The 13,693-nt window shown below is 37.4% G+C and overlaps 1 protein-coding gene across 1 annotated transcript in view; it reads right to left on the bottom strand.

Moving 5' to 3' along the window:
• Positions 1-754: 754 nt before the first annotated feature.
• Ziz (dedicator of cytokinesis protein Ziz) overlaps positions 755-13,693 on the bottom strand; it is an 826,359-nt gene continuing 813,420 nt past the window's right edge. Inside the window, exon 51 of the mRNA XM_090414187.1 lies at positions 755-1,448. Coding sequence (XP_090270313.1) covers positions 1,353-1,448 — 96 coding nt within the window. The 3' untranslated portion in view covers positions 755-1,352. The remainder of the gene's footprint in view (positions 1,449-13,693) is intronic.

The raw sequence follows: 13,693 nt of genomic DNA, 5'->3' as shown, positions 1-13,693 counted from the left end.
AAGCAGTATATTGATTCCAATAGCTGTATCATGTTCTCTGTCAAATTTTTGTGTTTGTGGAAGGGAAAATACAAAAGTAGCCAACACACAACCTCAAAGTTTTGAGCAGCAGATAATCATAATTGAGTCTATTACAGTTTTGAAAAGTTTCACTGTGTTCATTGGCCAGTCGACCCCCGACACAGACTTTTTTTTTCAGGTGTGTGTATTGGGAGAGGGAACTTTTCCAACTTTCTGGATGAAAAAACCCTGTCAGTCATATCCAAGTGAGAACCAGTCTATTCCAACACAGCACCGATGTGCTATAGGTTCTTGTATCACTTGTGTATAGGATAAATATAAAAAAGTCAACATAACCAACTGAACAGGTCTAAAAATGTTCCTTAATATTTACGAGGGCATCTGAACAAGTCAAAAAAATGATGCATGCATGACTTTTTTTTATTTGATTTGAAATTTACATTATTAAAACAATTTTTAATGACAAGATAGAGCATCAGGTTTAATATATTACAAATGCGATAAAAAATATTTTTCTTAGGTCAAAGAAAGAAGAGTTTTTGAATGCTATGTATACAACAGTTATCACAACATTAAAAAAAAAAACTAAAAAGTAAAATTTGGCAATGCATATAAAACATATGGGAAAAAAATGTTTTTTTTTCTCCATAGATTTTTTTTCTCACTTTCCAATTATTATTATTATTATATTTTATTTTTTGAAGGTCAACATTACTTTATGAAAGAGGAAAAATTAACAAAACACAGTGACATACATAACATATATAATTAACCTCAACTGCAGTATCTGTGTTCTATGAGAAATATGTTTATTAAATTAATAAAATCAATGTACAAAATGTCAAAATATATATCATAAGAAAAAATTTTAAAAAGTTCATGTCCTCCATATTTACAAATTAAGCCATAATGAATAAGATATACAAATTTAACTACTCCAACCTGGGAAAAACTATTACAACACCGAGAATAAAAAAACATCCCTTGTGGCCAGGCCAATACAAAGGAAGTGAGCACCAAGAACATGCTATACATGTTGTGTGTAACACTATACAAACACAAACAATGGAGGAGTTATGAAGGCACTTAACACTCACCACAGTCTAGTTGCTGGTCACAAAATGAATGGCATTTTTCCCCCTTAGAGTTCTGCTACCAACAACTCATTCTCTGGGAGGGACAGAGGATACGGACTATCTCCTTACTCTTCAACTGTGTTCTAAAACCACTATATTTCTTAATATACAATGTATACATTTATCTCTCCTCTCCATATGAAGATGAATGACTAATGATGTACGAAGATAAATATGTACTCCAAAGAGTATATATCATACAGTACTAGAACCTGGAGCACCACTAATGTAATTGAACACCTCAAGAGAAGTCCTTTTCACTGATGTACCATCCTTTTCCCCGTGATACAACTATATTATTAAAAAAAAGTTAAAATAAAATATGACTAATCACATTAATAAGAAAATAATTATATTAAAGATATTAAATCATTAAAGGCAATAAAAAAATAAGGTGCATAAGACATGTTTTACAGGTGATACAATAAAATTAATATCAGATGCTTTGCATAGAAGGAAGGAACAGGCATCAAAATCAGTGGTAGTGGTGGGCACAAAGGACTTGGATAGTGAGACAAGAATGTGGAAAGGGATTTGAAGAAGTTGTTGGACGAGGTGAAGGACAATAGTGTCATTGGGAAAGTGGTTAGTTTGCTGCCCATATATGACAGTAATGAACTGAGAAAGAGAGCAATAATACTGAATGACAAGATGGCTGAATTGTATCAGATAGAGAGTGTTCAATTTGTGAATGTATGGAATGAATGTGAAGGGAAGTTAAAATGGTTCAAAGCTGATGAAATGTATTTAAATGGTTTGGGTGTTGGTCATTTGGAGCGATTGTTGTTTACTAAGAGTACACAGTGTTCATACAAAATAAGTACTGCTAACAGTCAGAAGAAGTTGAGAAACTGGTTGTGGAAGGACAGGAAGAGGATGGATACAAAGATGAGGAAGTGATTATAGCAGGACAGAGTACTGCAATGAAGATGACGGGGATGATAACATGAATGAAGATCAGAGTCAGGATCAGGAAAATTGGTTGGTCAGAATGAAGAGAGAAGTGTACTACAGCAGAAAGTAAAGAACAATTGTGTTGATGGGATGGCCTGAAAGAGTGGAGTACTGTTATGCTTGTATACTAATGTACAGAGTATAAGAAATAAAGGGGCTGACTTTGTAACAATGATTGAATCAGTATACCCAAAGATAATTAGCACAAGTAAAACTTGGTTGACCAAGGATGATATACTCTCAGGATTTGAAATAGTAGGATATAGAATTTTCAGAAAGGATAGGAAGATGAAGAGAGGAGGGGAAGGGGTATTGTTAACCTCGATGAATTGCTGGACTCCTTGGAGGTGATATGTAATAATAATAATAATAACTAATCGTAGCAGAGGAATTGTGTCCTTCAAGAGTGGAAGTTGAAAATGGTAGTAAGTGCGAAGATTTTGAAGCAGTTTGGTGTGAAGTTTAGATCAACAGAATAATACATCTATTCTAGGCTCCAAGTTCAGATAAGTTTTTTTGACTAATTAATTGTAAATAAGTGTGTGTTTACGTGTCAGAGTTGTTGTGCACATGCAGTGTTTGTAGTGTGCGGCTTTGTTTGTTTAAGTTTATTTACAAAACTGTTAAACTTAGAGTGGAGAATAATAACTGGCGAAGGAAAGATGGTGGTAGCTTTGCTTTACAAGATTATAATTTTGATGTTACTTGTTTTGTGAAATGTGAGGTGTGTTGTAAGAATTCGTTAGATTATATAGATAAATTACGGATATTTAAGGCAGATGGGAGGAGGGTGTGTGAAGTGTGATCTGAATGAGTACTTGATTGGCAGTAACTAGTCAGTGACTGAAGATGTTAGCAGTGAAGATACTATGAGAAGGATGAGTGCTCATCTGATAGCAACGAGAGGCAGTGTTAAAGAGCAGCAAAAAATTGGCAAAAAAGTTTTGAAAAAGTGAATGAGTGATCTGCTAAACTTAACAAATGATGATAGTAAGAATGACTAAAGAGATACTAACATATGTAGCAGAAATTAAAAAACAGTGTGCAATTAGTGGTAAGGCAGCAAGCAGCATTGACGCTGAACAAGCATTTATGACTGGCGATAAAACTGAGAGAGTGAATGAGGGAATTATGCCATGCAGCACCATTAAAGCTTTTATATCTTTATATTTGAGCATTTCTAGTCAAATCTTATCTTCTCTAGCTTTCCTTTCCACATTTCAATGGCTTTTTCCACCTCTAGTAATGTGGAATTCTATCACTGCCAGTTGAGTGAAGAAGACAAAAACAAATTTCCTTCTTGCATTTGTATATGAACATAACAGGTCATTCCTGGATCTCTACCAGGTGGAAGAGTGAAGAAGATGAAAATAAATAATGTCAGTATGAAAAAGGTAACGAAAGACCTGCAAGTGGTATTGTATGATGATTCAATTATTGGGGGTTTGGTAAATGAGAAGAAGCAGAAGGTTTGTTTTCCTAGAGGTAAAATGAATATATTGTCTTTTGCTTATTTACTTCTCATATCCAATGCTTCAGCCAATTTACCATTTTACCCCTGTTACCATTACCATTAGTTGGTAATGGTAACAGGGACAACTGCCTTGAATGGGAATAAGGAAAATGTAAAATTGGATATCAGGAGGTTATTGAGAAAGATAAAAGATAATAGTGTGATTAGAGAAGTAGTTAGTGTGTTGCCTGAGTATGACAGTGATGAAATGAGATGCAGATCAAGAATTATGAATGATATGTTAAACAGGGTTGATGTTTCAAAAGGATGTGAATCTATGTGTGTGGACAAAAAAAAGAGAAGGATATGATCTGGGATCAAGGGAAACCAGTTGCATTTGAAGAAGGTTCTGAGATGAATAAGGAAAAAAAGAAATGATCAAGGAAAGTATGGAGAAGTCACATCTAATAAGTGGTATCAGTTAAACTTGTTATAGATTTAGGAATGAGCTGTGACATTTGTATACAAATGCTAGAAGAATAAGAAACAAGGCAAATAAAAGGGTTACAATGATTGAGTTCATTCACCCAAAAATTATTGGAATAAGTGAGACATGGTTGGATGATGATGACATCCTGACAGGAATAGAGACAGAAGGGTATGATGTATTTCATGAAGATAGAAAAGTAAAAGGGGAGGGGGTGGAGTGCTAATGATAATTGAGAAAGAGTTATGTCCATTCATGGTACAGATGCAAGAGGGAAATAGTAGCAGTGATTTTGAGGCAGTATGGTGTGAGATAGAGGTGAATAGAATGAAATACTTAGTTGAATGTTATTATAGACTTGGTAATGTGGATATTAGTGACTATAAAATGTATGATCAAATTAGCTAAGCAAATAAGAAAAGGGTGATCTTTTTATGGGTGATTTTAATTATGGCAATATAGACTAGGATGATGAGACAGCAACTAGAAGCAAAAAAAAAAAACGATTTTTTCAAATTTTTGATGGGCAACTACCTCAGGCAGTACATAAAAGAAGACACATGTGGACTGAGGGTCTTGGATTTGATCATCTCATCAGAGAATGTTATTAGAAATAAGATGTCAAATATCCCTCCAGTTGGTGAGATTACCAACCATGTGAGGACTTTTGTGAGGAAAGAGAAATGTGAAACTACAAGACAGGTGATTATGAGAAGCTCAGGAGACAGCTTGAAGCTATAGCATGGAATGAGGAGTTGGGTGGAAAGAAGATCAATGCTGCTTGGGTGATATTCAAGAACAATCTAGTAGAAGCAATGTATAATGTATTCCAAAGGTCAGAAGGCTAAATAAGGTAGGTGTGAAATGGATGAACAAAGATATTAAGCAAGTGACACAGAGGAAACAGGCATTATGGAGGCAACATAAAAGGAGTGGTAATAACCAATTCCATGAGGATTACAAAGAACAGGAAAGGCTTGTGACTCAGTTGGTAAGAGAAGCAAAAGTGAAGTATAAGCGGCAGTTAGCATGAAGCAAAAAAAAAAAAAATCTTAGGAAGTTCTTTTGATATGTAGCCAGCAAAGACAAAAATAATGATTATGAAAGGATGACATTGATTGGAGTAAATGGTATAAGAACAACTGCTGCAGAGGATATAGTTGAGATATTTATTGAGAGTCAGATGTCTTTCATTCTTGTGAATGTGACATCATGGAGAGTTTGAGAGCAGTGGATGATGAGGAGAAGAGACTGACTGTAAGTGAACAAACTTGATGCTAATAAGGCTGTGGAACTTCATAATATATCTCCACATATTTTGAGGGAGCATGCCAGGGAGTTGACATCTGCTTTGATATATTTGTTTAATATGAGTCTTACACTGGGTCAAGTTTTTTAAAGGTGCGGAAGGAAGGGAAGACTGTGCCACTTCATAAAGGAGGTGACAGAACTGAAACATCAAATTATATACCTATCTGTGTGTCAGTTGTGGTTAAAGTGTTGGAGAGGCTGGTGAGAACCAGGATCCAGAATTGGGTTGACAACAGTGATATTATCTTTAATGGATAGCATGGATTTGCTAAAGGGAGGTCATGTTTTAGTAATCTACTTATTTATTACAATAAGGTGACAGCTTCATTGGACAATGGAGATGGATACACAGAAGTATACTTAGATTTTGCCAAGGCTTTTGATAGATTACTGCATGATAAATTGATAGTCAAACTAGAGTGGATTAGTTAAATATTAGACTACTGCATTGGATTGGAGATTGGCTATCTGATTGGTATCAGCAAGTTGTGTATGGTGGGAGGGGGGGGCAGTGTCCTGGAAGAGGGAAGTCACTAATGGTGTGCCTCAGGGATCTGTTTTAGAGCCATTGCTGTTTAACCTATATGTTAATGATATTGGGGAAGATTTCAATGGGGATATTCAGTTGTTTACAAATGATGCAAAGTTGGGATGAACTATGAGGAGTAGAGTAGATTATCGGGCCTTACAAGAGACATTACATTTCAGTGACTAGATTGAGAGGTTGAGATCAAGAAGAATAGATTGAGTGAATGGGTGTGGGGATGCTAGTTCAATATTGTGAAACGTAAGTATTTTAAAAATTGGGAAACAAACAAGCGATGTAGAATTTACACTTGATGGGATATATTGTTTTATAGATTTGACACCTCATTTATAATAAAATCCTCTGTGCAAAAGAGTTAACCATGCCCTTGACCTGGTTATTTAATGAATGTTATGCAGTGGGGAAGGTTTCTAAGGAAAGCAAAGAAGGCAAAATAATACCTTTACACAAGCAATGATTTAAGAACAGAAGTTTCCAATTATAGACCAGTGTATATCTGCAGATCAAAATGTAGGAAAAATTTATTAGAAATGGAATACAGGATTGGGTTGATGGACAGCATGGGTTTGTGAAGGGCAGGTTGTGTTTTAGCAATCTGCTTATGTTTTAAGACAAGGTGACGAATGTTTTGGATAAGGGAGAATCATATACAGTGATATTCTTGGACTTTGCAAAAGTGTTTGATAGATTACCACATGATAAGTTGGTGTACAAGCTGCAGAGGATACGAATAGCATGGTGGTGGGGTACTGCTTATGATAAGTGATGATCTATGTCCTCTCAGAGTGGAGAATTTGGAAGGAAGTGAGACAAATGATTTTGAGAGTGTATGGTGTGAGGTAGAGGTAGGCAAGATAGGATATTTAGTGGGGTGTTGCTACAGACCCAGGAGCACAGAGGATGGGGACCAGGAGATGTTTAGACAGCTAAGTTTGGCAAGTGCAAGAAGAATGATTGTTATGGGAGATTTTAACTTCAGTAGTATAAATTGGAGAGAGGAAGATGCATGTAGCAATAGGGGAATGGAATTTCTAGAATTCTTGAGGGACAAATGTCTTAGGCAACATGTAACAGAGGGAACAAGAGGTTCAAAAGTTTTGGATTTGGTTATAGCATCAGAAGAGTTGATAATAACTGAGTTGACGTCTCTCCCACCACTTGGAGAGAGTGACCATATGGTATTGACTTGGAAAATGAATAGGCATGCAGGAGTATCAAAGAGACGGGAACTAATGTGGAATTATAAGGCAGGTGATTATAATAGTCTTAGACATCAACTTCGGGAAGTTTCATGGAGGGAGGAATTGGAAGGCCGGGATATCACTAGTGCATGGGAAATTGTGAAAGAATATTTGTTATCAGCGATGGTAAGTTGTATACCACGAGTGAAGAAGAGGACACAATTTGGAGTAAAGTGGATGACCAACAATATTAAACAGGAATTGCATGCAAAAAAGAGGCTATGGAAGAGATATAAAGAGACAGGTGAAGAGATGCATGAGGAATATAAGACACAGGCCAGAAGAGAGAGTGACTAGTGTGGTAAGGAAACCGAAACTGGAATATGAGAGGAGATTGGCCCTAAGATCCAAAGAAAATCCTAGGGAATTTTTTAGCTATGTGGCCAGTAGGAGGAAAATTACTGTGGAAGAATGATATTGTAGGATAAAAATGGGAATAGAGTGACTGATGCAGAAGACATAGTGGAATTGTTCAATGAACACTTTATTGGAGTATTTCATTCTAGATGTATAGGACTGGTTCGAGGTCTGGAGGTACAGGAGGAGAGTGTGTTTCAGATACTGAGTACTCTGGATGTCAGTAAAGCTGTGGGACTGGATGGTATTTCACCATGAGTTTTGAGAGAATATGCTAGGGAATTGACAGTGCCTTTAACATGGCTTTTCAATGAAAGTCTGGCTTTGGCAAAGGTGCCCAGGGAATGGAAGGAAGGTAAGATAGTGCCATAGCATAAGGGTGGTAACAGACTGGAAGTGTCTAATTATAGGCCGGTCTGTGTGTCATCAGTAGTTGTTAAGATCTTGGAGAAAGTAGTGAGGGACCGTATACAGCATTGGGCAGATGAGGGTAATGTTATCTGTGAGAATCAACATGGATTTGCGAAAGGATGCTCTTGTTTTAGCAATATGCTAGCCTTTTATAATAAAGTTAAAAGAACATTAGATGAGGGAAAGGCATATACTGCAATTTTCTTAGACTTGGCAAAGGCATTTGACAGGGTGCCACATGATAAGCTGATATTTAAGTTGCAGCACATGGGTCTGGATGTCAGATTGGTCAACTGGATTCAGGATTGGCTGTCTGATAGGTATTAGAGAGTTGTGTATGGTGGAGCAGTTTCCAGGAGGCAGAGGGTTACAAGTGGGGTGCCACAGGGCTCAGTACTAGGACCTATATTGTTTAACCTTTATATCAATGACTTAGCCAATGGATTGCAGGGGGATATTCAGTTGTTTGCAGATGATGCGAAGCTGGGAAGGATTATTAGTAATAGTGCAGATGTGGTAGCCCTGCAAGAGGATTTAAATAAGCTAGATAGATGGGAAAATGAATGGGGGTGTCAGTTTAATGCAGCAAAATGTAAGGTCTTGAGGTTTGGGAAACATCGATGGGATGCTGCATACTCTATGGGAGGAGTTATACTGGAGGAAGTAGGGGAGACAAGAGATCTGGGGTTGATGATTGATAGAAACCTGAAGTTTAGGGGACATATTGCAAAGGTGGTGAAGGTAACACAGAGGATTGCTGCTATTATGAGAAGGACACTGACCTGCAGAGATAAGAGGGTTATCATTCCGTTGTATAAGTCTCTGATCAGACCACACTTGGACTATTGTTCTCAGATTTGGTACCCAGGATTTGAAGGGGATAAATTAACTGTGGAAAGGATACAAAGACGGATGACAAAGATGGTTTCAGGACTGTACAAGGATAGTTATGAGGATCGGCTGAGAGAATGTGGACTGCAGAGTTTGGTGGATAGAAGAAGGAGAGGTGATATGATTGAGACTTTTAAACTGTTGAGAGGTGGTTACAGGGTTGACACTGGGGAGTTCTTTCGCTTGGTTGAACAGCGGGAAGGAGTGATGACAAGAGGCCATCCCTGGAAGTTACGAAAGGAAACTGTGAGCAAGAGGGTAAGAAGTGGTTTCTTTGTGTGGAGGGTGGTTGAGCCGTGGAATGCATTGCCTGATGGAGTGGTGGGAGTGAGAACGGTCAGTGAGTTTAAAGAGTGGTATGATAGACTTTGTGTTTCTCAGGGGGGGACTTCCCCTCGATGAGTCTTGACAGACTTTATGTTTTAGGAAGGACCTCCCTCGATGAGTCTTTTGACTCCTTGGAGGCCTGAATAATAATAATAATAATAATAGTACATTGTTTAGATGGATCAGATGAATTGGCTCTCTGAATGATACCAGCAAGTTGTGCATGATGTAGTAGTGTCTGAGGAAAGAGAGGTGACCAGTGGCATGCCTCAGGGTTCTGTTCTTGTACCCCCTATTGTTTAACTTATCTGTAAATGATATTTCATATAGATTGACTGTGGATCTTCAAATGTTTGCCGATGATGCCAAGTTAGGTAGAATTATCAGGAGTAGTGTCGATGTTGGACATGAGTTGGGTTGAAGTTTTAATATTAATAAATGCAAGGTGTTACACTTGGTGATACAAAGATATAAGGCTGCGTACTGTATTGGTGGTCTTGTACTTCAGGAAGTGGATAAGGTTCAGGATCCTGTAGTGATGGTAGACAGTGGACTGAAGTTTCAAGAGCACACTGCCCTTGAAACTTAAGGAGGTGGTGGTGCCTTTATATAAGGTAATACCACATATGTACTATTGTGCTCAAATTTTGTCACCTGTTTTGATTGTTAAGTGGAAACAATTAGAGAGGGACCAAAGATGAACGACCAAAGTGATATCAGGACTCTAGAGTGTTGGTTATAAAGAGTGTTTGAGGGAATGTGGATTACAGAGTTTGGATAGGAGAAAAAGAGGAGATACAATAGAGACCTTCAAGTTAGTTAAAGGATTTTATCAGATTAATACAGAAGGAATTATAAAAGGAGTGGATGTTAAGATGGGAAGAATGAGAGGCCATCTCTGGAAGTTGTATAAAGATGTGGCGAAGAAAGGTGCAAGGAGTAGATTTTTTGCATGGAGAGTTGCTAGTGAGTGGAATGCATTGCCGAAGTGCATTGAGAATGCAGGTGGTGTAAATAACTTCAAAGTTCATTATGATAAACATGTTACTGGTTGAGCAGGACTGTCACAATGAGTCTGATAACTCTTTGGAGATTACCAAAATAATAATAATAATATATTTTGCAACAGTAATTATGTTGTTTCTTGTGTTAAGAATATCTTATTGCACCTAGAAAGCCAATAAACACACTACTGATTTTTTTTCCAAATGTGATTAATTCATAATATCAACAAAAAATATCAACAAATTACTAAGCTTATACATTGACCAGTGGCAGCCCATGAAGCTTTAAGTGGGGGTGCTGCCTATACAAAATAATTTTTTAAAAAAATATTTTTTTTCTAATTAGTAACCAATTTATTAATAAATAAGTCTGCAGATTTATTTATTAATAAATTGGTTACTGATTAGGAAAAATAGAATTTTTTTAATATTTTGTATAGGCAGCACCCCCACTTAAAACTTCATGGGCCACCACTGATAATAACCATGCTTACAAAGAATTCATGCTGGTATATAAATAAAAAAATAGCTAAATAAATTATATGAAAAAAAAACATGCTCTCAAACATGATAACTGGTAATATTTTTGGTATACTACTGTTTGAAATGCAAGTATTTAGTAATTTAACAAAAATATGTAATAAGAATTATTATTATTATTATTATTATTATTATTATTATTCCTGATACCTCCAAGGAGTCCGAAGACTCATCGCGGGAGGACATCTACAACTGTCTCTACACCTAACCGCTACTACGAATCATCTCCATCAACGCCATCTACCGCCCACCTCCAACACCACCACATCTAGTAATTTTTGTCTGTAAATTGCGTGTGTTCTGAAGGGCCGATTTGTATGTATGCGGGATGAAAAACCCGAGTTTCCGGGAGAAAAAACCCTGCTACCTCCGTATGAGATCGGCTAACTCACCTTCGAATTGAAATAGACCAGATAAAGATTATATCTCACCTTGAACACATTTACCAAAGACACACTCACTACACACCACAAGAACCTGGACCTCACATGATCAACACCCCTAGCAAACTTCCAATGAAGACCCCATTATTTCAATCTGATCTCATATGCACAATTCCATGAGCCAAATGTGTCAGATGTGTCAGCTTGGTTACTTGCTGAATTTTTTTTTTTTTTCAAATGCCTTCATACCTCCATGAAACCTAATGACCATAACTATACAGGCAATTCATATATGGTCTTATCAAAGCCTTGTGAAGTGGGAGAATAACTTCCTTATTCTCCCACCTCCTTCTTACAAGTTAGTGTTCTCATCAACAGTACAGCCATCTATATAATAACTTAACCATCTTAGCAATATAATTCACATTGGAAATTATTGTGAATAATAATTCCCAAGTCTAATAATTCCCTTCACTGACTACTTGGAGCAAATTTCCATTAATATAATACTCTGCCTGCAATGTCTTCCATTAAAAATGCATAACCTTACATTTGCAACACTAAATTGATATTCACTGTCATTTTCTCATACAACTAATCTGTTCAAATCAGTCTATAGGGATTCTGTATCAGCTATATTTTTATTACTTTCTTTAACTCTCCTCAAGACACTCCCTGATTTCATTAATATAATAATGGCCCAATTACAGAAACCTGTGGTACACCATCAGTCACTTTCCTCCTGATAGACTTAACACCACTATATGTCACTAACTGATGACCTGTTAGTCATCCACTTTGATTGAATCCAGATCATAAGTTTATTTTGTTTTGCAAATCCATCCTTCTGAGATTGTATAATAATTTCCAATGTGGAATCCTGTTAAATGCCTTGGCAACATCCAGAAGTATCATAGTATATCCATTCTCCTTGTCCAACTCTTCTGTAACTATGGTGGAGCAGTTTCCAGGAGGCAGAGGGTTACAAGTGGGGTCCCACAGGGCTCAGTACTAGGACCTATATTGTTTAACCTTTATATCAATGACATAGCCAGTGGATTGCAGGGGGATATTCAGTTGTTTGCGGATGATGCGAAGCTTGGAAGGATTATTAGTAATAGTGCAGATGTGGTAGCCCTGCAAGAGGATTTAAATAAGCTAGATAGATGGGCAAATGAATGGGGGTGTCAGTTTAATGCAGCAAAATGTAAGGTCTTGAGGTTTGGGAAACATCGATGGGATGCTGCATACTCTATGGGAGGAGTTATACTGGAGGAAGTAGGGGAGACAAGAGATCTGGGGTTGATGATTGATAGAAACCTGAAGTTTAGGGGACATATTGCAAAGGTGGTGAAGGTAACACAGAGGATTGCTGCTATTATGAGAAGGACACTGACCTGCAGAGATAAGAGGGTTATCATTCCGTTGTATAAGTCTCTGATCAGACCACACTTGGACTATTGTTCTCAGATTTGGTCCCCAGGATTTGAAGGGGATAAATTAACCATGGAAAGGATACAAAGACGGATGACAAAGATGGTTTCAGGACTGTACAAGGATAGTTATGAGGATCGGCTGAGAGAATGTGGACTGCAGAGTTTGGTGGATAGAAGAAGGAGAGGTGATATGATTGAGACTTTTAAACTGTTGAGAGGTGGTTACAGGGTTGACACTGGGGAGTTCTTTCGCTTGGTTGATCAGCGGGAAGGAGTGATGACAAGAGGCCATCCCTGGAAGTTACGAAAGGAAACTGTGAGCAAGAGGGTAAGGAGTGGTTTCTTTGTGTGGAGGGTGGTTGAGCCGTGGAATGCATTGCCTGATGGAGTGGTGGGAGTGAGAACGGTCAGTGGGTTTAAGGAGTGGTATGATAAACTTTGTGTTTCTCAGGGGGGGACTTCCCCTCGATGAGTCTTGACAGACTTTATGTCTTAGAAAGGACCTCCCTCGATGAGTCTTTTGACTCCTTGGAGGCCTGAATAATAATAATAATAATAATAATAATAATAATATCATATAGCATAAGAAGACTGCAAAAGCAAGACATACCCTTAACAAAATCATGCCACCCAGAGGTTCCTAGTGATGTTTCTACCTACCTTCAGATGTAATTCTTAACCAGACCATACCAGAGATACTAACTAGCCTATAATTCACTGCAACAGTCTTAGCCTCACCTTTGTATAATGGAATTATCTTGCTATCCTTTTACACATTAAGAATCTTGCATATGCAGAGACTGAAGTTTCCCAACCAGATTAGGGCCATTACTGTTTTGAACATTCCTTCTGCCCCCTTGCTTATCTTATCTAGTATAACTGCTGTATTTGAGTCAAGCTCTTGTAACAGCTTTAATATTTCTAATTCACTTACTGCTATTCTTTCATCCCATTCTCCCCAAGCATTCAAAGAGCTAACAGGTCTCTTCAGAATATATACCTTACTAAAGGGAACAAACAACTCAACTATTTCTTGTATATCTGACACTTCTTCCACATACACTAAGGTTATATTTTCATAGTCATTCATCAGATTTCCTTTGGACTCTCAAATTTCCTTTCGCAGACTTCTTTTTATAATCTAATTTCACCATCCTAACCATGGCCATCACTCACCTATTATGCTCTTTATGG

Source organism: Typopeltis vanoorti, chromosome 24, assembly GCF_054136105.1.
Source record: "Typopeltis vanoorti isolate ZY-2024b chromosome 24, IOZ_Tvanoo_1.0, whole genome shotgun sequence".
Taxonomy (NCBI): Eukaryota; Metazoa; Arthropoda; class Arachnida; order Uropygi; family Thelyphonidae; genus Typopeltis; species Typopeltis vanoorti.
The sequence above is the reverse complement of the archived record's forward strand: the minus strand, read 5'-3'. Positions and strand labels throughout refer to the sequence as shown.